The sequence below is a fragment of the Telmatherina bonti genome, assembly GCF_933228915.1.
Source record: "Telmatherina bonti genome assembly, chromosome: 2".
NCBI classification, from domain to species: Eukaryota; Metazoa; Chordata; class Actinopteri; order Atheriniformes; family Telmatherinidae; genus Telmatherina; species Telmatherina bonti.
The window spans coordinates 30,542,755-30,570,122 of NC_136620.1; the positions used below are offsets into that span (position 1 = coordinate 30,542,755).

At 36.5% G+C, this 27,368-nt stretch overlaps 1 protein-coding gene across 2 annotated transcripts in view; it reads right to left on the reverse strand.

Moving 5' to 3' along the window:
- Positions 1-14,050: 14,050 nt before the first annotated feature.
- The window catches only part of gnrhr4 (gonadotropin releasing hormone receptor 4), a 28,274-nt gene continuing 14,956 nt past the window's right edge, over positions 14,051-27,368 (reverse strand). For both annotated transcript variants that reach the window (XM_079247194.1, XM_079247195.1), the window contains 2 exons: positions 14,789-14,993; positions 14,051-14,694 (listed from right to left, as the gene is read on the reverse strand). In XM_079247194.1, the coding sequence (XP_079103320.1) occupies positions 14,231-14,694; positions 14,789-14,993 (669 nt within the window). In that variant the 3' untranslated portion in view covers positions 14,051-14,230. The remainder of the gene's footprint in view (positions 14,695-14,788; positions 14,994-27,368) is intronic.

Sequence of the window (27,368 nt, forward strand, 5' to 3'; positions counted from 1 at the left end):
TTGCTCGCTAAAGGACCAATAAATTGTAAAACATCTGTGTGGAGGATTTAATATGAGAACTATGCCTGACTTTAGTGCTGTTGTAGCAAAGCTGTGGTTTTTTTTTTTGTTTAGTTTTTTTTTTGTTTAGTTTTTTTTTTTTTGTTGTTGTTGGTTTAGTTTTCTTTTGTCTTTTCTGCTGTTAAGCAAATGAGTTTTATGAACATGGACTAAACTAAATTAAGACTGGTGATGCCTCCATAGTGGTAAGACTTTCCTAGGAAAAGGAAATCATTCTTTATTTGTTTTAAATAATCATCTGCAAGACTGGCCACACAGCAGCCTTTGAACATCGGAGGATAAAATTGAGCAATAAAACAGAATTTGGCACCAACATCAGTGAATGAATTTTCTCAAATATATGCAATGAAACACATTAAACATTTCTTTAGTGAGTCAGAAGGGAAAGAGATGGGGTTAGAGCAAAACAAATGGCTTTTTGGTCTTCTGTGAATCTTCATGCTGCCATGTTTTTGGCATGCTGCAAATCCTTTTAAGTTTATTCTATTAATTCTTGCAACAAACAGAAGCCTTAAGGATGTTCGCTGTCTGCTGATATGTTCTTATCAGCAGCTTGTTTCACTCCAACGACAAAGCAGCCTGTAAGCTCAAGGCTGAGAGGGAACCAAGAATGATAAGAATACATTTTTGTGACATATTTTATCTTTATCTTTTTATTTGTGTCCTTTATAAATATATATATTTTTACTTCTGATTATTTTGGCATTTCTTTCACACATATACAAGAATATTTCAAATGTGCATGAAACAAGAGGCTTTAGTGGCGGAATTACAAAGCTGTCTACATTTGCTGTTGCTGTGCAATGCACCACACACTTGAAAGCATCCTGACCGTGATTACAGTCATAATTAGCACCAAGATAGAAAAAGAAACATGACGTATGTGGATGATTACTGGTTCATAGCTCTTAGTAGCAGAATCAGGAATTTCTAATCTCATGATGACGTTCATTTCAAAGACCAAAAAAAAACCCAAAAACTTTAAAATCCAATATTATACGATTGACATTTTAGATCATTCATTATGCACCACATAAGCTTCAGTCTTTATCTGACTCCATCACCAGAAATGTTTGAAGATGTCACATACTGCCTATAATGCAGAACAGCAACTGAGAGCTAAACACTCTATTTTATATGCAATTATAAGGAGGTTATTTATATTTTAATCCTCATTAAAATATAACTAAATATATATAACTGATCAGCAACAAATGTCTCTTAATGAGCAGATCTTTATTTCACATCAGTGGAGGAAGCTCATAATAATAACTGTACAGACGTGGGCAGCATGTTGGAGACAGAGGGCTAAAACAGCAACCGACCTTCAGAAGAAATATCATCACTTGTAAGCTGGACACGGTTTGCAGCATTATTTACATAATAAAATATAGATGGGAAAGTTTGCAGATGAGGTTTATCGATTCTCCTTAACATCCATAATGATCTGTTGATTTGTCAAGATTTTCTCTTAATTACTTTGGGTTTTAATTCAGAGATGTTTAATTGAGATGTTGGCCTTTATTACTTTATTATGAATAATATACTTTAATTATTTTTTGCAATATATGTGCAGTTGTTTTAGTGTATTCACATTTGTGTGAAGCATTTTGCAAAACTGCATTGTTTTTCTAAGTGTTTTAAAGTGGAGATGGAGTTGCAGGCTTAAGACACCATGAAAGATTTGGTGTTGCTGCTGTTGATCATTTTGTATAAAAGTGGGGAGCCTTCAGAACTGGTTAAAAAACAATTAACTCTGTTGTGATGAACAAACGTGGCTTTGTGGATGTTAACTAACAAATAATAAGATTAAAAAAAAATACTTGTGAGTTTTGTTGAATTGAATTGAATTGAATTGTCCAGATCACCACAAAAAAAAAAAAAAAAAAAAAAAAACCCACAGTATGAACAAATGATTTAAAAGGGACTAGGTGTCCCTAGTCCCTAGGGACTAGCCTAAACATGAAAGCGATTAAGGTAATAAGCCTCTCTGCAAATCTAATGGTGATAAAAATCAATTGACCACAAAAAGTGGAGCAATTTCTTTAATACTGAAGGATGAATTATTAAAAAATACTGGCTTGTTGCCAAAGCCCTTGTCTAATTAAGTTTCTGACCATCTGCACAGAAATGGTTTATTTAAAGTCCAAAGAAAGCAGATGTTGAATATAGGTTTGTCTCCTTACAGAAAAGTTTTTTGTATTCAACCTTCCAACCATACATAATAATTAGAACAACTGTGTGAATAAAAACAGATTTCAGGATCATAGGGAAATGGAGAGTCCTCTCTGCTGACCTCACATGTTTGTTGAGGAAGATGATTGACAGATTGAAGACCGTGCAGTCCTTGCATGGGCAGGGTTGGTTTTGACATTGCTTATGAAGCTCTCACTTCAAACTTGCTGAAAAACCCAAAACAGATCAATTTACCATCTAACTCAACGATTCACTGCAGCAACATTTAACACATCAAAAGTACGGGTTTAATTCCAAACTGAAACTTTTTAAGGTCTTAGATAAGCAAACAGTGCTGGTAAAAGATAAAAAAAAAAAAAAAAGTAAACTATTTTTTTTATCAGGCGGTTTCCATGCACAAAGCACCACAAACAATCAGTCAAGCAGATGGCTGCCTCCCCTGAGCCGGGTTCTGCTGCGGGTTTTACCTTCCTGTTAAAATGGAGTTTTCCTTTCCACTGTCGCCTCAAGCATGCTCAGGATGGGGGATTGGAGCGAAGATAAGATTTGATGCAATCTGTCAATTTCTCTCATAGCTTGGCTGTTTATTTTAATTGGCTTGAATTGATTTGTGTGTAAATATGCCCTGAGATAACATTGTTGTGAAGTAGCGCTATACAAACAAAGCTGAACTGAATTAAACTGAATAAGTATTAAAAGAGCATTTCAAAAGATTTCACACAGCAGAATACATAATAGCAGTTTAAAGACACACATCATTGTTGCCTCTTTCACACACACAAATACGCACATACATACAATGGGCATGTACACTCCCGTCCATGGGCACAGACACTACACAGGTCCAATGCAGGACCCCCACAGCCACACAGACAATGGCAGTCAACAACCCTGCAGACCAAACTGGCGAAGCCACTGGTGTGAAGGACCCCCAGGAAACAGCCACCAATAGCTGACTGGTGTCTCCACTTGTCATGCCAACTAGTCTGTCCATGTCCTCATGCTGTCCGCTGACCTGGCGCTGTCAAAGATTTCTTCCCATCAAAAAAGATGGAAAGACATTTCTTTTCATTAATGAATTTCTGCTTTATGTAAATTACCCAGAGATTACTGGTGAAATATAAAACTGAATGGAAATTACCAATCATTCATTTTCTACTGACTTATGCAGACCTCCTCATCACATTCAGCAGCTCTTCCAGCAGTAAGCCAAAGTGATAGACAGCCAAGAGAAATAATCTTTCCGGGAAATCCAGGGTCTGCCTTGAGGACTCCTGCTGACTGAATGAAATCATTTCATGATTTTAGAATAAGATAAATATATCATTTTAGGAAATAGCTGCATAGCAACCGACATACAGTATGTGCAGGTATGGCCAGGGGGTTATTCATATGTAAAATAAATGAAAATCATTTAGATTGGACTGTTCCAATAACTTCTGCTGTATGTGACCATACATGCTGTATTTTATATCAGTTCCCTGTGAAATTATTACAACGCATGAAAACCTGCGGTGAGATATTCCTTACGGATTTTATAAGTTGTGAAATATGTATGACAGAATTGATTTTTCTCTTCCGTGCGAACTAAAACATCCCAAACAGAAGAGAATGAGATGTATTTGGATTTGTTTCAGATAAATTTTTTATTATTCACGCTTCTTTCCTTAGTTTTACATCGATTCTTGTTTGATCAGCTGAAATTACAGCTTTAAACCAACTTGTTTAGGAGAAGGTTACACTTTACCATCTTTTTTTTTTTTTTTTTTTTATAAATGCTTACATTACTTAGTTTTTAAAATGGGAGTAATGGGATTTGTTGGGAATTCCTTACAGAGAAACCAGATGTATTTTCCTTGTGTGTATAGCGGAGGAGCTGTGGTTTTGGAATGATTTCATGTGAATCCCATGTAGATTATACGTGGTTGTCATGTGAATCACATGTGATTTCCAGGTTCTTTACAAGCTCTTCAAAGGTGATTCACATGCAAACTGCATGTGATTTACATGTAGGTTTCATGTTCTACACAAGTGATTCACATGCGTCGACTACATTTGAGTCAAATGTTCCTGACATTTGGATAACGTGAAAATATCCCAAAAACACATGCTTGCACTCCTTTTACATGATATGATACAACCTGAAAGGCTTTTGGGAACATTATTATGTCATTTATCCCAAATCTGTAATAAGAGAAATAAGAAGGTGAGAGGCATCAGCTTTATGCGTGGTGGCTTGAAGAAAATTTCACATATTTATAAAGAAATTTAGATTTCTTACATTTATATTGTGTATTTTATATATTCTATACAGACCTATAATCCCTCATTCTATTCTAAATGAATGAGGTGCTTAACAAGTCAATTCTGTGGCTCAATTTCAGCACCATTCTCTGATTATCTTTCAGTCAGAGTAAATGTGAAAAAAAAGTGTGTAAACGACAGATAGAACATTCATTTCCATGGAATAATTCATTATGGTTTCACAAATTATGCATAATTTGTGCTTTTAAAAAAAATCTTTGTACTCAGAATTCAATGTAACTCCATTAGTTCTGCTGCTTTTGAAGAATGAAGTCAAATTAGTGCATGTGATGAGAGTTTCAGAAGCCGAAAGTCAAATTGTGTTTTTATTGCCGGAGCTTTTAGTGTTTGCAGGAATGCAGAGGTATTCAAACAGGAAACTCATCTGGTCGATGGAGAGGAGGTTGTGCAGAAAACAATGCACCATTAATGTCAAGTTGTACTTTGAATAATATCATGTAAAATCCCACAAAGGACAACAAGCATGTTTTTTTTTTTTTATTCATGATGACTTTATCTAAATGAGCAACTGAACCGCTTCAGTGTAACTTCTTTTTTGGACAACAAAACTCTTTCTTTGCCATCGACAAGAACACTGAATACATACTAGCATGAAAAAGATAACACACACAAAATGAGGCAATTCGTTGTGCAGCATATGTTAAGGAAAGTCTAAGATCATAAAGTAAATACAAATGTTTATACAGATAAAAGAGTTTTGATATGACCGAACTGTGAAAAGCAAACAGTAAACAGTAGAAGAGTCATGCAGATTACATGGTAATGTTTCCAATGAATGTTAAAGGGGAGACTCTCCTTTTCTATGGATTAGAAAGTCTCAATTATTATTTTTTATTTCCAATAATGTCAAACATACTCAATAAAAGCCCATGTAATTAATTCATACACATACTTGCTTTTAAAATGGTCATATTTAAACAAGAAGAAAGTTTCTCAGGGGAATCTGTATGGAGTCAACATGTTCTCCCACTGTATGTGTGGGTTTTCCTCTGGCTTCCTCCCACACTCCAAAGACATGCATCCTGGACTGATTTGAGTGTCTAAAGTCTCACTAATAATGTGAGATTTACTGAATACTTGTCTCTCTCTCTCTCAGGCGGTTCTGTGATGGACTGGGAACAGCTGGGAAAGGCTTCCGGCTCCTTGCGATCCTGCATTTGGAAACTGGCTTCCTTATCTGGACGTTTCTGTCTCTGTCCATAATTTCCACCTATGGAACTGCACTGGACTCCAGTCAACCCTGTGATGCACAACATGGGACAAAAAAGACTCACAAGAGATTTTATGTTTTGTACTAATTTTAATGAATATTTACACATTTCTGCGATTCTTCCATTAATTTCTTTTTGATCATCATACATCATTATTTCCACTTTTACCTATCTCATTTCTTGAATAAAATCTTTTTGTATCACTATTCCCATTACTTCATTTTCAGCCGATGTCCGGTTTTTATTTAACACCAGTCTCCTTTCTTACTTTGTAAATAAGCAGAGATTTTGTATTTTACACACATTAGGCACATCTTTAAGTGACACAACTGTTCACATTTCCAGACATTTCAAAGCTCAGCCCAGCACAGCTTCCTCTCCGCATTGTCTTATTTTACAAGTCTAAGTTTAAAACATTTCCCTGCAACTAAGAAAGACAACTGTACACAAGATTAGATTGCCTTGGCAGTAAGAACATTACCGGTACTTGTCTGAAAAGTACATGTAAGATTAGCTACAAATATGAAAAAAGTATAAAAGTAAGATAGGAAGTAATGAATTGTGGTATTCAAAGACATAATATTTAAAGAATACCTGGAATATTTATCTGTAAAATAAACTGATTTCAAAAGATAGAGCAAAGATTACTTTGGAAATGCATGCAAGTCAATCTTTGCTCATGTTGTGCATTGGAAGGGGTGAGAATATGATGTTCATCAAAGGGTTTAGAAAAAAAGGATCCATGGTCAATTATTTTTGTCAACAAGTCATCACAGCATCATGTCATTCATTAGCTAGGTTCTATCTCTCAGGGTGCCGCTGCTATTGACAATAACTCCACAATTAAGAAGACAGATGGTCTCAAGGACAGACGCCTTTGTTTACATTTATTCACACAATCATCCTGCAAAATAGTCCGCCAGGACTTAGAATCTTTTAAAGGTTAGTCTATTTATGCTTTATTAACTTAATTACATTGCAGTTATTAACAGCATCGTAAACTCAATAGTCTGTTAATCCAGTACTGATTACTTAATTTATTGGCCAATGATTGGGCCGGTTATGAGAAAATGATATTTGGATTCATGCTCTGCCCTGCTGGCTGATGAATTATTGATATGCAGCTAAACAGTAACTCTGCCTGTTAGCTAGATAATGAATACACCAGGTTGACATTAGCAAGCTGATTATTCTGCTCCTACAGATGTTGAAACGTGCAAAAATCTGCTTTTTTTCCTGGATGAGATTACTGTTTATGCCTCAGATTATCACTTTGTAAGACAGTAGCAGCAAACACAGCTGAAAGGACGCATTACTTCAGATATTTATTCAAAGTGAAATCATTCTTAATCAAACTTAAAAGGGTTATTACATCTTATCATTCTGCTAGTCTAAAGAAAAATCAGCACATTACTGAAACTGCAAAGACTCTTTATAGAATAGTCCATCCCCTTTCAGAGCTAATGACACTCGAAGGAATTTATTACATTAAGAATTTATGTCTTGAAAAGTTCATCAATATTCACTTTGATTAGGGCAGATATCAATAAGGAAGAAACGGCACTGTGAGACGTTGCAGATTACTGATTTTTAACCCAAAAACTTTCAGTATGATGACACTCACCAACTCGTTTCACTTGAGTTTTTTGGGTTTTTTTGCAATGATGTCCATCCGTGGTAAGCTGAGAGATACTGCAAAAAAGGTCTCGTGAGTTTATTTTACCATGTGCTGTGATGTATTTTATTTTTATTGCTTTCAGGGACACGCTCATCATGCCAGTGAATCAGACAGCAGCCTTGCACTCTGACACCAATCAGAATTCATGTCTTCTCTCTTCACAAAGTCTGTAATTTGAATTAACTGAATCAAATGCAAAACAAGCTGCCTTGAACATTAATTTATTACATACAGATATTTAGGCAAGTTAATTTACATACATCCACTTTATCTCTGAAGTTTTATACGCACAGAATAAGACAATCATTGTCATTTGCATCAGTGCGCTCATTTAATCATGTTATAATAAATAGTGGATCTATTTGTTGCTTTTATGAAGCAGCAGTGATGTTGATCATACTAATAATTTCCTCATTCCTTCCTATGCTGGCAGCATCGGCACTTGCTTATTACTTTCCAATCTGTTAGATAGCAACACATGACATGTTACATATTGCAAAGTGGCATCTGAGATTACTACAAGACTGCTGATGGAGTTCTTTAAACAGATCAGACCAAAGTGAAGATAATTACACACTGCCATGTTCACTGAAAACCTGCTCAGGCCTTAACTCCACTCTAATGTTGACAAGACCTGAAAGGAGCTGTATAAAAACAAATATTTGCAAACCACAATGAGCTGAAACAATGTGGTAAAGAGGAGTGTTAGGCAAAATAAAATGGTAAAAATTGCTACATTTTGTTTTATGCTTTGGAGATTTGGGCTTTACAAATAAATCAAATCAATAAATCATTCATTTAACAATCTGAAGTATCTCACATATATGATTTTTGTCTCCTAAAATCAACTTTCTTTAGTGCGTTTACACATACAAGGACATTTTCCCGGAAAATTAACTGTATGGTTTCTCTGCACAGCGATGTTAACAAAGTACAAGTTCAAAAGAGTCTTTTATTGTGCACATTTTCATGGATAAACTATGAAGAGGTATGTAGTCGTGTTCGCGTTTGACATTACAGGGAATAATAGCACACATTTTGTCACCGCTGCAAGCACGTGCACAATGCATCAACTGTCTGAGGCTGTGAAGCTTGACTGAGACAGAAGACTCCTACTCAGTCCAAATAGTTCAGAAAAGAGGTCAAATTAGCTGACATAAGCAACAATTTATATATATTTTTAAGCAAGTGCATTAAACCTAATCCCTGTTTCTCTCAAAACCATTTTAGAAACACGTGTTAATATAGTCATTAGGTGCTGCCAAAGTTACCAAAGTCAAAAGACAGGAATTATTCCTGGGATTCAGCTTCTGTCATCAGTTTTTCTGTGGTGGTCTTTCTATCAAAAAGTTTTGTAATTGGTCTCCAACTTTCTCATTTTCCCATTTTGAATGGTCTTTGGGCAAATTTACCAAACCTCAAATTACCCACCAATTCATTTATCAGATGTTCAATGCTTTGGATGAAGGCATTAAATATCCTACTAAATCAGTTTAATTTAATAAAGACTCCTTCTCGACACAGTGAAATGTCTCAAAGCAAAGCACATGAAAAGTTGCTGTCGAAAAGCCAAAACTGGCTAAATTATGTTAACGTAGCACGTTTTCTGATACTTATTACTTTTATTTGTTAGCTTGTGTGGCTGGGACATTGTTGTTTTAGCTGAGAACTTACCAAAGATAACCAGGTTATCTATCAGCTGGTTGAAAACAACTTTAACTCACTGCTACAAATGTCGTTGTGCACTGATGATAGTAAATTAAACATTCAGTACATAAAATAAGTAGTTGAATTTTTTTAAGTTTATTTTATTTTTTTTTTTGTTTATCCAACAATGTGGCCACAATGCGATGCAATCTGCTATTAAATACAATGAGTTAGAGCAAATCAGCCTCCAATCAATATTTCTTGTCCAGCTGCCACCATTAGCAGGCGCAAACATAACAGATTGATCTTCTGCAGGCCGAAGCTGCAGCACATAGAGATTAAGAGAAAGGCAACTCAAATGCACCATTTTCTAAAGGTCACAAAAGTCTTTTTGATACAGCAAGCAGGTCATTGACGCTTGAATTAATTAACAACTTAATACAAACCAAGTAGGTATAGAAAAAAAAAAGTCTAGTAGAAAAATAAACTATGTAAGAAAATAAAATTCAATATTTAAAGATTAATATGAGTTAATAAAGAAATAATAAATACATTTATTATAAAATATTCATAAATATGAGTGAAAAAGCAAATTAGTTATTAAAATGGGCTAAATGAGTGAGCTATATTTAAAAAATCAGCACAAGCAGAAAACATGCTGGAAACAAAAGCAAAATCTTCCAAAATGAGTTATTTCTAAAGTTTTCTTGGGTATCATGAAAAAGAATTAGTGTGCCTTCGGATGATTACTTTCCCATTTGTTAAGGACACTGGATTACATGGGAGGTAATGAAATACACGAAATAAGGATTTTTCTCTGAATTTGATGAACATGAGCATAAAACTGAAAAAAAATGTCTTTTCATTTCAGCTGTATTTTTCCTCCATAAGGAGGAACCTAATAATAAAAAAAAAAAAGAAAAAAAAAAAAAAAAAAAAGGTATGCCTTTGTGGGGAGATGCAGGAACAGTTTCAGATTGCTCTGATGAAGCAGAGTGGTCTTTCCTTCCCTGGAGGGAGTAAGAAAAATGACTTTTGCCTTCGTCCCTGCTGTGCAGAACAGCTTCATTCTGCCATATTTTCCATTACCTTCTCCACTAGGATAAATATTTCTCAAAGAAAATTGATATCCAAACATTTATCGTCACTTTTGTTGTCTCACCTGGTAGAGTGCCCCCCTAACATTTTTGCCTTGACGCTGTTCCAAAAAAGCCAGCATTAAAAATAACACTGAACTGTTTAATCTTTCAGTATGACTAGCAATCCTGAAAGATTCTGAATCAACATCCTTGTGACAACTGAGACATCCTCGACTAAGATTTTGTTTTAAAGTGTCACTTAGCGATAAGATATTCTTGAGGAGAGTCTGCATGTATTCATGACCTTGTCTTTTGCTGTAGCATGGTGTTTGTGCTCCAGCTCACTGAAAACCTGAACTTGTACCTGCCATCCTTCTGAGAAGACAGCATCAGACGCTTTGAGTCTCACCAACAAAGAAAATTAATTATATCCACCTGTGCATTTATGACATCTGATCAAGCTTCTCATCATAATGCAATTTTGTGTATTCCAATAAGTAAGGGTAGTTATCTTGCACCAGTGTTAATGTGCAAAAACTCTTATATCAAAAACAGATTAATTTCCATCCATCCATCCATTTAATTAACTGCTTGTTCCAATTAAGGGTGGCAAGGAAGCTGGAGCCTTTCCCAGCAATCATTAGCTGAAAGGCAGGGTACACCGTGGGCAGGTCGCCAGTCCGATTAATTTCCATTAAGTTGCAATTATCTGGTCGGCATCTCTAACTTAAAAGACTGTCAAGCTTTATTTTCTGCATGAAGCACCACAACTATCATAATTAAGTCATTCTGGATTTGAAAAGATCATGAATAATGATTTTACTTAATAGTTGAACATCTTGTGCACAACGCCTGATATAATCCTCTGAACACTGTCACCCTAGAGAGTTGCTGTTATAATTATTTGTTTTGTGTAACAACGTTTCAAAGGTTGTCAGTCATAGAGGTGATTTCTATCAGTTTGCTGATGTGAGCACATTGTTGGGAGGACCTTCAGCTCATTATCCCTGGTCACAGAAATCATGTTGTTTAAGATAAAGTTGCTGCAAGTAGCGATGATGACAAGGTCAAATCTTTGGTGAATAAATTTCATTTATGAAAACTGTAGTAATGACTGAAAGATAAAAGCTCTTTGCTGTGCTTGGGCACAGTCTTTGACAAAGACTGAATAATTCAATAGTCCTTGAAATTGTTCCTCAGCTGTTTTAAAAAAAAAATTTTTTCAAGTTAATTTTAATATTATTTTGTAAATGACGCATTTATGAACACGCAATAGAGTGAAAAATCCTGACATCTTGGTAGCTGGTTAAGCATCTGTTTCTGAATGTATTGATTTGCTTAGTGCAAAATAAGCATTAATTCTGCATCGCCACAAACATGAAAAATACAGATTTTTATTTAGCAAATGAACACATTCTTGGTTTACATTTCAATATTTTTCACAAACTTGCAAAATAAAAGCAACATCATGCAAACAAATAATTTAAATTGCTCTTTTATGAACGGATAGGGATATTGAAAAGACCTGATGTCACAGATGAGATAACTTCCATTTTGCAAAGTTTTAAATAGACAGATGTTTGTTTATCAATTTCAAAGCCATAGAAAGCAACACAAATCACAACATAACCAACAAAGAACGTTATTACTTACAAACAATATTTGAATTACATGCTAAATTCTGCATATTTTATACAGCGTTGTCTGCATTGGGCTTTTTATGCAACACATTGAAGACAAAATTGACCCTTGACCAATGACAACACTTTACAAGTTTACAAAATAGCCACAAAAACTTTCTTCATTTCAACAGGCAAAAAGAAAAACAGAAAAAAGAAAAGATTAAAAAAAAAAAAAAATAGGCTGAATAGGCATTTGCTCTCCCTTTTTTTATGGCGAGATGTAGACTTAAAAGTGTAGATTAAGATTGATCCAGATTAGAAGAGACCCTTTCAATGGACCTGCCTCATATTGGCAAATATGAATATTAGTCTTTTGTATTTATCCCATTTAATAAATAAAACATAAACATTATATGGAGAAAACACTGTAGTTTTGCCTTTTTTGTGATCTACCATGAGATTGGGCAGCACAATAACAACGTGCTGCAAAATACATCCAATACACTGAGCTCTATGCCATAACATTTACTCAAGAGAATAACATGTTCAATAATTAACATTCAAAATCTTTACATTGCACAAGTAGTACAGCTGAAAATAAATATTAAGTCAGCAGAGATTTTCCATTCATTCTTTATCGTTGCCAAACTCCGTCTAGGATTGTGTTGTCATGGAGACTCTGTGCTTACAAGAGGCAGGTTAGCCTAAATGTTGGACACACTCCAGACAGAGACAAACACATTTATATGTCCAGACTGATCAACTAGGGATGATCAAGTAACTGCAAATGCATGTCTTTGGCAGTACTATGCCATCCTGTGCAATAAAAAATACACACAAAAAACATAACAGAAACAAAAGTGGAAACAAACAACAGTTTGAGAATTTACATTTATATTACTAACAGTATGCCACCCAGGCTGTCATGGCCTCACCTCTTCCTAGCAGAAACAACAGCATACATAATAAAAGCATAAACCACTGAAACAAAAGGGATGTAGATGAATAAAACCATGCCCAGGGGGTGCTGTGTAGTTTGGTTGTTCTTGCTTTACACACACTTATAAAGGATGGAATCACTGACAAGATAGTGAAGAGGAGCAGAGTGATGATAGGTCCTGTGGTCAGGAAGGTATCGTGTCAAAACCACTGCAAGGCTCATTTGCCATTATGTAGGAAAAGGCGCCCTATGCTGTAGTGGACTCTGTAAAACTGGCATAATGTCAGAAGCACATTCATGTCAACCACAGCACACGCTGAAAGCCACAGCAGCAGCACTTGTCCATTTTCAAGGATTTAGGTAACTTAATACTGAATAAAAACTGGTATAGGTATACAGCAATCCACTTTTTTTTTTAGGTTCTAGTCAGACCAAAGCTCCTTAAAACCTCCTAGTGAGAGCTTGGAATTCACAGGTATGTTGACATTAATAACTTTATGATTAGTTGTCAAAGCACCTGTAGAAAGGTTGTGAAGCCTTGTAGAAATTGTGAAAATTTAGATATTGTATGAGTAATTTATTGACTTGAACGCCCAGTTTGTTTGTTTAAGATACCAGTTAGCTTTTGCATGAGGTATAAATATAAATGGATAGGTTACCTTTTTCACTAACTGGGGTCATTGCACCATCTTGATACCGGAAGATTAAAGTGACTTTAATTAAGTTGACTTAGTAACTTTACAATCAGTGATTAACTTGAATTTTTGATTTTCTGTTATTAAATCAGGAAAAAAAAATCTAATCTAATCTGAACATAGTTTCATTCCTAAAACTGCATCATCCCAAGTTTCGTTTTTGCATTAGTGTAACATTAAGGATTTTGTAAAAATCCTTAATGTTACACTAATGCAGTGAAAAAAAGTAAATAAACTGTGCATTGCCAGTGAAACGCCAGTGTTTCTACAGAGGTGCAGACTTTATTACCAAGCAGATATTTGAGCCAGCAGTGTGTAAAACAAGAGCACAAAATTGCTTGGATTAGTTTATGGTTGATGCCTGCTTTTCTCTAAAACCAGGCTGCACATATACAGTCCTTGAAGCGCTGCTCTCATACAGTATTTTTCTGTGCTTTAGAAAGATCCACTCACTGTGTTGTGCGCCTGCCTTTTCTCATTCATGTCCTTTTCAAAACCCATGGATTTTGCCAACTCTAAGATAATTTCTCATTGGACTAGATGTGACGCTTCCCAACAAGGGTCTGCAGTTGTTAAATCTGTTGTTGTTTTGTGGTCTCCAAAATGTTTGTGAAATCACAACATGAATTAACGAGGACTCAACTTTGACGCAAATAATTTAGCAAATTATCCCAAATGGCGTTTGTGGAGTTTTGCCATTTTGGAGCAAAATAGTTCAGCTAGTCCAGGCTTGAGGAGAAAGAGGAGCCAATTTTCTTCTTAGAATTATCAAAGCCATTATATCTTGGTCACTGAGATAATTGAGCTCGAGGCATTTTTCATGCTGCTGTTGTCATTTACCTCCTCTGACTGCTTGCCGAGACCCCCTGGAATAATCTGTTTCTGAGACGAAAAACAGGACATCTGCATAAGGCAAGTGTTGTTTTCTAATTCAGTCCCTGTGTTTGAACTTCGGCGGCATCTCCTCATGCCCTGACGAAGATGAATCGTGAACAGACCATATGTGATGGGGTCTAGACACGCATTGAAGAGGCCAAATATAAACAACATGTGAGTAAGCGAATGAGAGACCGTCTCCTCCATTTTTTCAGGAAACAACCAATACCACAGGCCAAGCAGGTAGTACGGGGTCCAGCAAATGATAAAGGAAGTCACAATGACGATACTCATCTTCAGAGTCCTCATCCGAGCTTTGGGAATATTGTTGTGTGAGCGGCGAAGATGAATATCTCTTGATAGCACTGGAAAAGAGGAGAATGTCATCTTCGTCACGCACGACTCCTTGAGGTTCTGATTCCTGTATTTGATTGGACAACAAATAAACACGTTACTCACTGTTATTCCGAGCCATGCGGCTGGATATCTCCACAAGGATTCGTGTGTAGCAGAAAATCATGATGACCAAAGGCAGGAGAAAGAGGCACACAAACGTGAACATGTTGTAGAGGGTCTCTTGCCAGCGCTCGACAAAACTGCCGTGAGTGGTGCATTGGGTGAAGTTCTCCGGGACGGTGATGGTCACATTGTGGAATATAAACATCTGCATGAAAAAGAAAGGAATAGTTTAGCTAAGTTAAAAAGCTGAAGACCAAATAATTAAACAAAAATGTTTCTTATTGTCCCGACCTCATCATCATTTGGTTGAGTTTTCCCTACCTGCAGGTATTCTTTGCATATCTTTTAAATGTTTGACAGTAACTAAATATGGATGGATAATCTTAAGGCAGGGGAGTCCAGCTCCGGTCCTCGGGCACAATCCTGCAGGTTTTCCACATACCTTGTTCCAATACACCTGAATCTAGCTAATCAATTACTGTGCAGAACTTCATTGGCTGTTGAATCCATTTAATGGAAGCCATGTGTGTTGAACCAGGGAATCATTGAAAACCTGCAGGACAGCAGCCCTCGTAGACCGACTGTCTAAAGCAGAGGTGTCAAACTGCAGTCCTGGAGGGCCGGTACCTGCAGGTTTTAGTTGTCTCTGTGCTCCAACACACACCTGACCAACACTCAAACAGGTTGACAAGAAGCTGCTGGATCCATTGATTTGAATCAGCTGTGTTGGTGGAGGGAAACAACAAAAACCTGCCGGATTCCGGCCCTTGAGGACTGGATTCTGACACCCCTGGTCTAAAGGGATAGTTTAACAGATAGATTGACAGTGAGATGATTTGGAACAGTTTAGTTTCATTAACAATTATTTGCTGATCTTAAATTTAACAGAAGCAAAATGGCTCAAACAGTTAGGAAAACGTTGTTTTAATCTGTTTGCATCACTTCTTCTGTTAGCAATGCTCTATAGACATCTGGGATCTCATCAACTTTTAGAGAGTAGTGTTGTCCTAGTTTTGTTTTGAATGGTTAAAATGTCCAGAGTGAAGGCAAGTAATATGTGGTTTAGCATCAACTTACTATAATATATGAGACTTTCCCTGAAAAAGGCGTCAGAATGTGAGCATATGTTTTTTTACAAAACCTCTTTAAACCTTTTGGCAGTGATGGTTTCCAGATATGGTAGCTGTCATGTCCATTTCTTCTAACATGTATGGAGCTGACAACATCAGAGATGTGTCAGCTCTTTGAACTGAATGCTGATAAGCCAGATGGCTTTTCTGCTTTTCACACCCAACAATGCTGTGTCAATGCATTTCAATGTTCAAACCACAGAACAGGTTTCCACGTTGCCTCAGTCCGTTGCAGAATATCTTTCACCAAGAAAAGAGGGTGGTGCTTTTGGATCATGGTCACGTATGGCTTCTTCACCACATTATACAGCTTTAGCCTTATTTAATGGATGGCACAGTGAAATGTGTTCACAGACAATTCTCGCGTGTTATCTCTTATCTATATGTATCTCTTATGTTTCTGTGATCATACAGTAATTCCCATGAGAGATCATAGCTTTTATCAGTCCAGTGCTATCTACTTCTTTATGTCTTCTTTTTGTAGACTAATCCAGCAAACACTAAAAACAAGTAGACCATTGGTGGCATTTCTGTGCATACCAAAAAAAAAAGTACATTTTGAAAAACAGAGACCAATGTGACATTAAGTTTTATGTTTTCATTTTTCCATCAAGCTTAGTGTGACACAGTGAGTAATGTTATGCCAGTTAGTGTTTACAGACTGAGAGACATGAGACTGCATTGTTGCTGAAACTTAATGTCTCACTTTGGAGATATTGTGGATCAGCACTTTATTTGCTGCTATCAAGGCAACATTTGGACCAGAAAATAAAAATTGTGCAGTCAGTAACACAAACATAACAAGTGTAGCCAAAATTATTGTACAAAACTATGCCAAACATCTGACACAATAACAAAGGTAAATAAAAACTTTTGCAAAAGTGTGAAACTATTCCTCTGCCCTCTTAATATGACGAGATTCGTGTTTTACTTTTCAATGTGGACTGTCAGTTATAAAAATCAGGGTGTTGCAAATGATGTTGATGAGTTTTATATTCATTTATAGAATATGTACATGCGTACCTAAGCTTCTCCAGGTTCAGCAATGACCGCTAACCACACCAGGTTGTGTCCTTCATTTCTATTTGTCCAGGATGTGTTACATGTAGGAAACCTGCTCTTAGAACTAGAGATTGATTTTACAAATTCAGTTGGAATCAGCTTTATTTATACTGGGCCAATACACAACAAACTAAACTCACAGCGCTTATGCAGACAAAATCCGCTCGATACAGTTCATTATCATCCAATCAGTGTTCATACAAAACATTCATTCATTCATTCATTTTCTGAACCGCTTATTCCAATTCAGGGTCGCGGGGAAGCTGGAGCCTATCCCAGCCGGCTTTGGGTGACAGGCAGGGTACACCCTGGACAGCTCGCCAGTCCATCGCAGGGCCACACACAGACAAACAACCACTCACGCTCACACCCACTGCTAGGGGCAATTTAGAGTGACCAATTAACCTATCATGCATGTGTTTTGGAAGGTGGGAGGATGCAAACTCATGCAAACATGCAACCTCCACACAGAAAGGCCACTGACCAAACCAGCCAAGGATTGAACCAGCAACCTTCTTGCTTGAGGCCACAGTGCTAACCACTGCGCCACCGTGCAGCCTCATACAAAACATTTCATGAAAAATTATAGCCTAGCTAAAAAAAAAGATTGTATGGAATCTTGACTTTGATTCAATCTCCCATCCCCAGCAATCAATGATCTGGATTGCAGAGTAATGGTGGAAAGGGAAAAAAAACTCCTCCCTTTTAACAGGAAGGAAAAAACTTCTGACTGCTGCCCTCCCTGAACCGGGTTCTGCCTCAACCAGTTGGGGGTGGACAGAACAAGAGGTCAAGAGGCACCACAACCTTTAGCCAGGTGGACCTGCTGAAAAAGAAAAGAAAAGATATTCAAGTTACTTATGGAAAAAGGAAAAAGCCAGAATGAAATACAAAACTACATTTTTTAATTAATTAATTATTGGTGACATTCATTCAATAAATTAGAAATAATCTGAGTAAATAAATAACTTATTTGTTAATAAATACTTAAATGTGTAACTAATAAATCCTGTAAATAAATGCAAAAGTTAATACATATGAAATAATTATGTTTGTGTGTTTAATTTATTGAAAGGGGAAATAAACAAATGCATAAATATTTAATTCATTTAATAAAAATACAAGTTCATTGCACATAAAAAATCATATGTAATAATTTCAGACCAACTCATGTACTCGAGGGCTATCATGCTGCAGGTTTTAGTGTTTCCCTGCTACAACACACTTGATTCAAATAATAAGGTTCTCAAATATCTTGTTGTTATTCTACACCTGCCTGGTAATGAGCCATTGATTTGGGTCAAATGTGTTGCAGCAGGAAAACGCTAATACCTGCAGGATGGTAGCCCTTAAGGACCAGAGTTGGTGACCCCTGAGCTATCAAATGCTCCCCATGCTGCAGTGCATCATAATTCATTTGAACCCATCAGCCCTGGGATCAGACCTAGGATATGGGGTTAATGTTCAGACTTGGCTCATTTGGTCTGAATTTTAAGCACCTAAGGAACTGATATGCTTTTTCCACACTCACCTCCTCCACATCAAATCCATTGTATAACTGCTGCTTGATCTATGACTTTAGATGGAACACAGGAAATGTCAGGCAGATTCTGAGAAGCCATGAAGTGGTGTTACGGCAAAGATTAGACAATGCAAAAAAACACTGAACAACATACTAAGTTGTTATTTTATTTTAAAGACAGCGTACACCATTGTTCTGGCTACACGTTTTGCTATCTAGTTTTAAAACATGTGTGCTGAGTGTGTCTCAGACATGTCTCTTATCATAACATCACTGCAACAAACCATTGGTCGAATATGGTTCTGAAAATGTGCATGTTGTGAGAGTTAGCCAGCCTTGAAAACCTATTCCCAGCTCACATCAGGAACATTGGTGCAGTGAGTTCTGGCTGACATCCTCGGACACTTGGCTTTTCACTTGCAGGACCGTCTCTGAAACCTTACATGACCGTGGATGACTAACCGCAGAACAAATGATATACCCTCAATTCAGTTGCAGTTGTGGGAAAATGCTTTTGGCAAGCTGAAAGGAATGACTGACATCCACTTATGGAAATCAGTTGGACTGACTTTCTGTGTTCTATATAATATCTGTAGAAAGATGGAGAGACACGGAAGAGGGCAGAGATACACGACATGCTCTGACACCATACTTGTTGAGGAAATAGCAGAAATAGGATATGCCAATACACATCTATCTCATCGTGAATACTTACAACAAATTAGACCTTTTTTGCAGATATATTTCCACATGTTTTGGTGAAGGATACCAAGATTTTGTCACATGAACTGAATGCAGTAAAGTTAAAAAATTCAAATAAAAGTACAACAAAACTACTTCTAGTCTTTATTTACTGTTAAATTATCACTCTGAAGACTTTTGACCTCCATCAAAACATTTTTTAATCTTGCTGAAATTTGTTTTAAACCATGCATTATGTAATATTACCATTTTAATTTTAAGATAAGAACAAATAGGCCTATTTGTCCTCTTTCTGTAAGTTTCACTATTTTGTCTGTCAGGCAAAGTTGCACCCTATCATCTCAGTTCATCAAATCCAATACACATATGGAGGAACAACTTCTTTGGAAAGCCAAACAAATTTAAAATTAAAGTCAATATTTAATATTTTGCATCTTCTGTGAAACTCAACTGACCAACATTGACTGTGTTTTAAACGACAAAAACTCAACAGTTTTCCAAAAATCAGGTAAATGTTCATACAATGTCACTGTTACGTGCATCATCAAACTTGTCATCCTTGTTATCTCCAGGTGGTTCTAAGTAGCTGAAGTGGAGATCTGCCTAGCCTGGGATCTATTGGCTGGTTCGAAATTCAGATGCACCAATCAGCATCAAAGATCACCCTTTAAAAGAGCAGCACCTGGAGGCCATCAGGCTCTTCCTTCTTTTGCTTGTGTCTGTTAATGGCATGGTGGAACAGGTATGTGGGGGGGCATGAGGACCAGGTAAGTTGGGGCGCCCTTTACATTTCCACATGTAGAAAACAATGTATAGACACACTAGGGCTAGAGGCTGTTGCCACCCCTTGTAAATGTTTTGGCCAATCTGGTTTTTAGATCAGTTAGATAGGAGTTTATTTGGTTTTCATTTTGGTTTACAGATACAGTCTGAGTTAGGCCTCGTTTTGTTTTATTGTTTTCTTTGATTTTGGCACAGCCTAAATGTCCCATCCTCTCCCACAGGTTCCACAATCCTGCCATATCCAAGACCTGTAAATAAACGTGTCAACCCTCTATATTGGTCTTGTCTTCCTCTGTGGTTGTCGGGTTGCACCCCTCCCAGGGGCCGTAACAGTCACCTTTATTTTTTTTTACTGTTTTTTTTAATGAAGTAAAATGAAATAATTTGGTCTGAGCAAGGATCTCCATTGGTCTTGAGGGAACGTTTAGCCATAGGGCTAAAATGTGAGTTGAATATGAATATCTATCTGACTGAGAGGGAAAAAAGGTGACTGTCTGGATTCCTTCTGGCATTTTCAGCAGTCATCTGTGCAGACTGTGTTCACAGAGAAAAAAAATGAATGTTAACATCAGGGTTCCAGTCAAAGTAGAAAATCTCGCTATCTGTCAGGTGGAAATGGATATTTCTGCATTATGAGCATGATGTTTCTGCTTTTCAAATTTTATATTTGAATGAGCTCATGATTGTTATTTTCCAAAGCATGGCAAAAATTTGAGGAAATTGGAAAGAAGGAAACAGAAGCAAATACAAATATATTCATTTACAGGTAGCATCACTGAATATGGAGTTAGTAAATCAAAGACAGGAAAATCTGAGACTTCCCAAAAATGTAGCCTAATTGACTACAGGATCGATTACAGCACTTTCAGACCAACTAAATCCTTGCATTCAAATTATTTGTCAATTTACAGCTCAAACATACATATACATATGTCTACTTGATTGGTTTAATTATGCTTGCATATTATATATAAAATAAAACAATAAATAAATTGATGATTTAAATTCTAATTACTTCTAAATATTATAAAATATATTTAATTATATTTAATATTTAATTAATAATTCAATATAATATCAATATGAATGTAATTTGTTTAATATTTTCATAATCATATTTCAGTAATATTTTTTTTAAATTAAAATATGACAAATATTCTGGATAATTATTTTAACTGAAACATATTTAAGATTTGGAGAAGTTTCTTAAACTATGTATTTCTTAGCAGATGGAAGGCAGCAAGAAAAGATTTATAAATGTAGATATAAAAGAGTTTACTAAAATCACTAAGTGTCACCAGCGACAAGTTTGAATAGACATGGTCTGAATAAAACTTTACAGGGAGATAGAAAATTAAACATTCACTCTGCCTCTTACTCAGATGCCATTTTAAATTAGATGACAACCTCTGCACTAATAGGCTATAAGTCTACTCCAATCTATTCTCTAAGCCATGAGTCAGTCAAGGAGTCAGGGTCTGAACACACGGCTAAGGTTTATGTAGATATCTTTCTGTGTGAGTGACATCTCCCCAGGACTCCATCTTTTCCACAATTTCTTAGATGTCAAAATATTTTTCTGTTCAGGTTCACAGTGACTGCCAAATTTGCAATCTGTGTTCCAAACAGCTGACAAATAAAAATAGTAACAAAGAAATGTTAAACTGAAACAGAACTTTTTTAGTGTTGGATTAATCACCAACATAATAATTTAAGATATACCTGTCGGTGCTGAACTGACTTGCCTTCAAACCACAAATCAACACCAAAGGTACAAAACAAGCAAGAATGGGAAGACATTTCTGATCTCTTTATAAGAAGAAATGCTCAAACAAAATAAGCAAACATGCTTGAAATGACAACATGATGAACTCTGTTATGACCCCAGATGGAGATTTTCCAGGGGAGCAAGAGGTGGCAAGGAAACTGAGAAAACACACAAAATTAAGTTTTTTTTAACCCACTGGTTGTTACTGGACACTAAGAGTCATAGAACACACTAAGAGTTGTAACCAAGAATACAAATAACAAACCAAAATTTACATCAGCTAAGCAATGAAACACAAAAAGTTACTAAACATAATAGTTTCACAACACCCACACAGTCAAAACAGAGTCGCTGGCAGTGAAAGAGCAGCAAGCTGTGGCACAGGAAGGAATACAGGTGTAGCCAGTCTCCAAAGTACTCCCACACAGTCCTTGATGCCATGGAGATGGAGTTGACGAGATGATATGCCATGTAACAACTCTTTTACCTAACAGAACTGCACATAGAACCTTTAGAGCAACAACATTTCAGACCAAATCCTGTTGAGTAAACACCAAAACCAAAATCTAACCACAGGTATTTCAGAAGCTTGTAGAATTCAGAAATTTTGGAAAGCTATCATCAACTAAAAAAGCTCCAAATGAACCATGATAAACATTCATTTCAGTGTGAGACTGAAAATCTTATGGATTTATGTGACCAATACTCCTCTGCAAGGACACGACATGCGTGCAGTCATTCTGCAGCATCACAGACCAGAACTGATTGCAGCATAGACAGAGTCGGGTTAGTCCTTTATCAGAACCATGTGATTAAATAGAAATGTTATAATGAAATGGTTGTAACTGTTGCACAACAAATACCATCTCAGTCTACCAGCAGTGCAATTCTTGACCTTTTCTTGTATGTGGTTTAGTAACATTCCTAAATGATTTGATCCTCTGACATTCTGCCGCAGACAGGTGATATGAGCCACATAGTGAGTCCACCTGTTGGAAACACAGCTGATTAAATGTCTCACTTTATTTCATCTGATAGAGCAGGCAATATTAAATTAAAGCAAGAAACCCTGCTTAGAAGTCTTAATGCTGAATGTGCGTCCATCAAAAGACCTTTCGCTTTGATTTTGTTCTTAACGTTGTGAAATAAAAAGTCAAGCAATCAAGGTTTTCAAATTAAATAAACTTTATCTGTATGGCGCCACTTCAGTGCTTTACAGTCATACCGGTTCTGAGGTGGCAATGCAATGTATGCTATGCTAAATATTTTGCAGGGACTTCTCTCCATCATGATATTTCAAAGGTTAGGAAACCGGCACTTAAAAGGATTTTATGACATAAAGAGTTTGCATTCCAAAAATGTCTGCATAATGCAGCAGTCAGCAGTTCTAAATGTCACCCTCATGTATTAAAAGCATTTATTTAATTAAAGCATTTTGTACATTTTCTTTAGTTATATGTTTTAAATTTTTAAATATTTATCATGCTAATGTTTGCGCATGGTTGTATATACGTTTGTGTATATAAATGCATGTGTAGTATGATTTTCACCTTTGGATTTGTACCTATTGGGAAGCATTTGGGGAGCTTAATGTCAGATTCTAAAAAGTTGCAGTCTTTCCACTCCAAATGTTGGGGACACAGTAGCATCATTATCTCAACAATAGTTTAAAAATCTTCCTTTAAAATCGTAAGAAAACAGAATAATTGAACAATATTTCACAGTTGTAAAGTTTATCTGAACAATACAGTGGCTAAACATAAAGAAGACAGAGTGCACCATGAATGTCATTATTAAGCTAAATGTTCTCATCTTGCTTTTTCAAGACATTCTGATTTACTGCACTTACTGTATTGTTATAGAGCAAGATAGCAGGAAAACATGGAGGTCTACGCTCCCAGAAGGTTTTTGTCACTCCTAGTACAGCTTCTATTAATGACAGCAAGATGGTGTTTAGATATGATCACTTTAATTAATAGCAAAGGACAATTTTGTAAATAGAAAGTTATCAAGGGCTTCTTGTTTTATTTGATCACTTCCTTCTGTTTGTTTTGTGAGCCATCAGCCTTGTGGCCTACAACCAATTTTAAGAGTTTAAGAGGATTTGCTTCCGGTTAAATTTTCCAATATTTTGAATTGTTTAAGTATCAATCTAAATTTACTTTTTAAAAGCAAATGTAGCTCAAAGCAGCGAAAGGAACACTGAAACACATCTTAGATCTTGATGAATGAAATATTCCAGGTAAAAATCTTTATTCTTTACATCGTGGAATGTGTTGAGAACACAACAACAAAAGAATGAATGGAAAACAGAATTATTAACCCATAGAGGTCAGAATCAGAATCACTCTAAACTAAAAAAGAAAGATCAAATCAGGCTGACCAAACATATGGGGAAATGCCTCAAGACATTTGTGTCTCATTTGTGTATGTGTAGCCTCCTCATGCCAGTGTGCACCCCCTACCGTGTCTGGTCATGCTTGGACCTCATATATTTGCCTGTCCTCTGGTATCTCCTGTGTGCCCTTGACACTGTGCAGGGAAACATAGTAATCCTTCTTACCACAGTGTGCATTGATGTGCCGTCCTGAATGAACTGCTCTACCTGAGGAAATTCTGTGTTTCAAACACCACTTCATGCCACCTCTAATAGCAGGGGTAAGTAGCAAAATGCAAGCATGAACACAATCAGCCAGAAAGGATGAAGACAAGGAAATGGTCTGTGGCCACAACCTGCAGGACGATTCCTTTACAGAGCTGGTCTCGCTAACTGCCTCTTATTTCCACATCTTGTCTCTTCCATTTGTACAACAGCAGATGAAACCGATTCATGATCAGTTTTATTTCCTCAGTTAACTGATTAATATCTAAAAAGCAGGACTGACTTTGAGTTACATGTTAATGTACAGATACAGCTTGTATGTATACAAGACTGTGTGGAATTGACTACATACAAGCACACACATTTTTCAGTTCCTTACATTGATGTCATGGTAACACTTTACAAAAGTCGTATAAATCATATGCTTGAGTAATGCGTAACTTAACTTAACTCATGAAGACTTGATTGTTAATTCCTGTTGCTCAACATGAACTAATGATGATCTCAATGTAAACTTATGTGATTACTTGACCTCTAAGTGACCATCAACTGATACACATGAGTTCACTGTTAATTTATCAATATATCAACAAATTTGCTGGTTTAGATACAAATATATTATTTAATTCCCTGCTACTTTTATTTTCAATTTATTTAAAGCAAGACACACTCAAAGGAGTTCACTTGGGTGAACATGGAAATGTAAAAGCGCTTGGAGTGATTATTAGGGTTTTGAAATCACTGTATTAATGCAGTACATTTAACAAAGATATGGCACTGGTTTGTATGGAAATGCTTTATATCAAATACATAGCTGCTTTAGAAACAACAACAAAAAACAAAAACAAAAAAAAAACTACAATCAACCTTTATTAATAATTACTCAAAGCACTTTTGCATCCATTTTCACCCACATTAACTTCTTTGAGTGTGCCTTGCATACATAAAAATGAAAAGAAAATCAGTAGCAGGGAAATAAATTATATGTGTCTATTTAAACTAGCAAATATGTAAACATATTGATGAATTAACAGTGTTTAATTGATGATCAATTTAACATCAAGTAAACACATGAATCAACACTGACATAATCATTAGTTCATAATAAGCAACAGGAATTCATGATAAAGTCTTCATTAATAAACACATTAGTTCATCATGAGTTACACATTACTTAAGTATATGATTTGTACCTGTATTGCAAAGTGTTACCAATGCCATTAGTATCCTCAAATGCTAAACATACATAGAAGGAGCTATGCATCTATTATCACTGTGTCACATTTTAATTGGGTTTATATAAGAAATGTATTAGTTACATCTGGACTTGTGTCACTTTGGTATGCGCCACTCTCCCTTGCCTGAGGCTGTGAAAACATCATTAGACACTTGAAAAGCTTCTTTGCTAAATGAAGTCCTCCTGAAAGCATTTCTGGTAAATAACCTATGAGCATGCTGCTCCTGATCAGAAATCCAATTTGACTATGTGGAGAAACTGCCTTAACCTGGTTTCAGCATCTCACTTGAATTCAAGGCCTCTTATGAATTTAACATTTGTTTATTTATTTCCTTTATTTTCTTTCACACCCAGTAATTTCAAACTCTGTGCTAAAGCATCTCCTGGCTAAAGCTGTGAACGCAAAAGATGGAGGTATTTTGAGCAATTGTGGACAGGCAGACTGAAGGGGAATTTCAATAACTACACTGCAAGCAGTAGTAATGATCTGGTGCACCGGTTGCATGTTTTCATCTTGCACAAGACTTCTTGTCGTGACTGGAGGTGGCTACATCATAGTTTCCTCTGGAAATGTCATGATTTTTCCCAGTCGTCCCTGAAGGCACCCTCCTGTGCTGATGATTACCACCTGTGCCTCCTTCTATTTAAACAGCGGGCCCAGGATTGTTGGTTGCTAGATCGTCAGATTCTCTCTGTTCGTTTCCAGCCTTCTGTGACTCAAGATAACCCTGTATTCCTGCCCTGTTCCCCCGTCTCCCGAGAACCTGCCTGCCCAGAGTTTTTCCCTCGCCTCTTCCCCTCGCGTTACTATTCGGTGTATGGACCTTGGACTGGATTTTGGACTTGGATTTTGGATTGTGGACAAACCCCCAATAATATCGGGTGAGAGGAACTCCTTTTCTTCCTCCTTGGGCATTTTTCCCTGGAGCTGGATTCTCCCTGTGTGCCATCTTTCACTAACCCTCCTGTCATCACCAGCAGGACCCAGTTGGGATCCTCTAAGAGGACTTAAAGCCGTCCTTGCGTTAGCCTCGTCCCCCTGCTTCCTCGTCCCCCGTTATTGTCAATAAAGTCTGTAACCAGTCCTGAGGTCTTCTGGTTCCTTTGGGTCCCATCTCCTGTGTCGTTACAGGAAACTTGGTATTAGAATTATCCTTAATCTCACCATGTAGTAAATTTCAGACTCCTTTTCATAATCAAAACAAGATGATGTTGTTTGAATAAATCAGGATCAACTAAATTGGTAAACTTACTATTATTGTCTGACAATATTCTTGTGATAAAATTAAAGGAAATGACTGCAGTGAGCTAAATAGTTTTGTAACTACATATAGCCCATGTAGGGAAAACCAAACTGAGTAAAATCATGTTATTAGACTTCAGCCTCAGCATCCAAAGCGTAAACATCAAGAACTGCGACCTACTACACATGTCCACAGGACATACCATTTTTTAAGCTTACATGTTATTGCCTACATTAAGAGCAACACAATATATTCTGCTTGTGCTGAGAGTGTTGTTGTCTTGTTAGCCACTCCTCATTTGCAAGGCATTGGAGAAGTCGGCTAGTTTATGCAGTGCTGAGCATTCAGCACTGACTTGTTTCCCCAGTAATGACTCAACAAAACTTTAAATGAACCTTTGTTGGTGAATGAAAGGCAGATGTAGAAAGTGTGCTTTTTTTTTTTTTCTTCAACCTCAAAATAAAAAAAAATGAAAAAACAAAAAATCACAATTTGTTCCATTGTGTCTGATCCAATCCAATCATGACTCA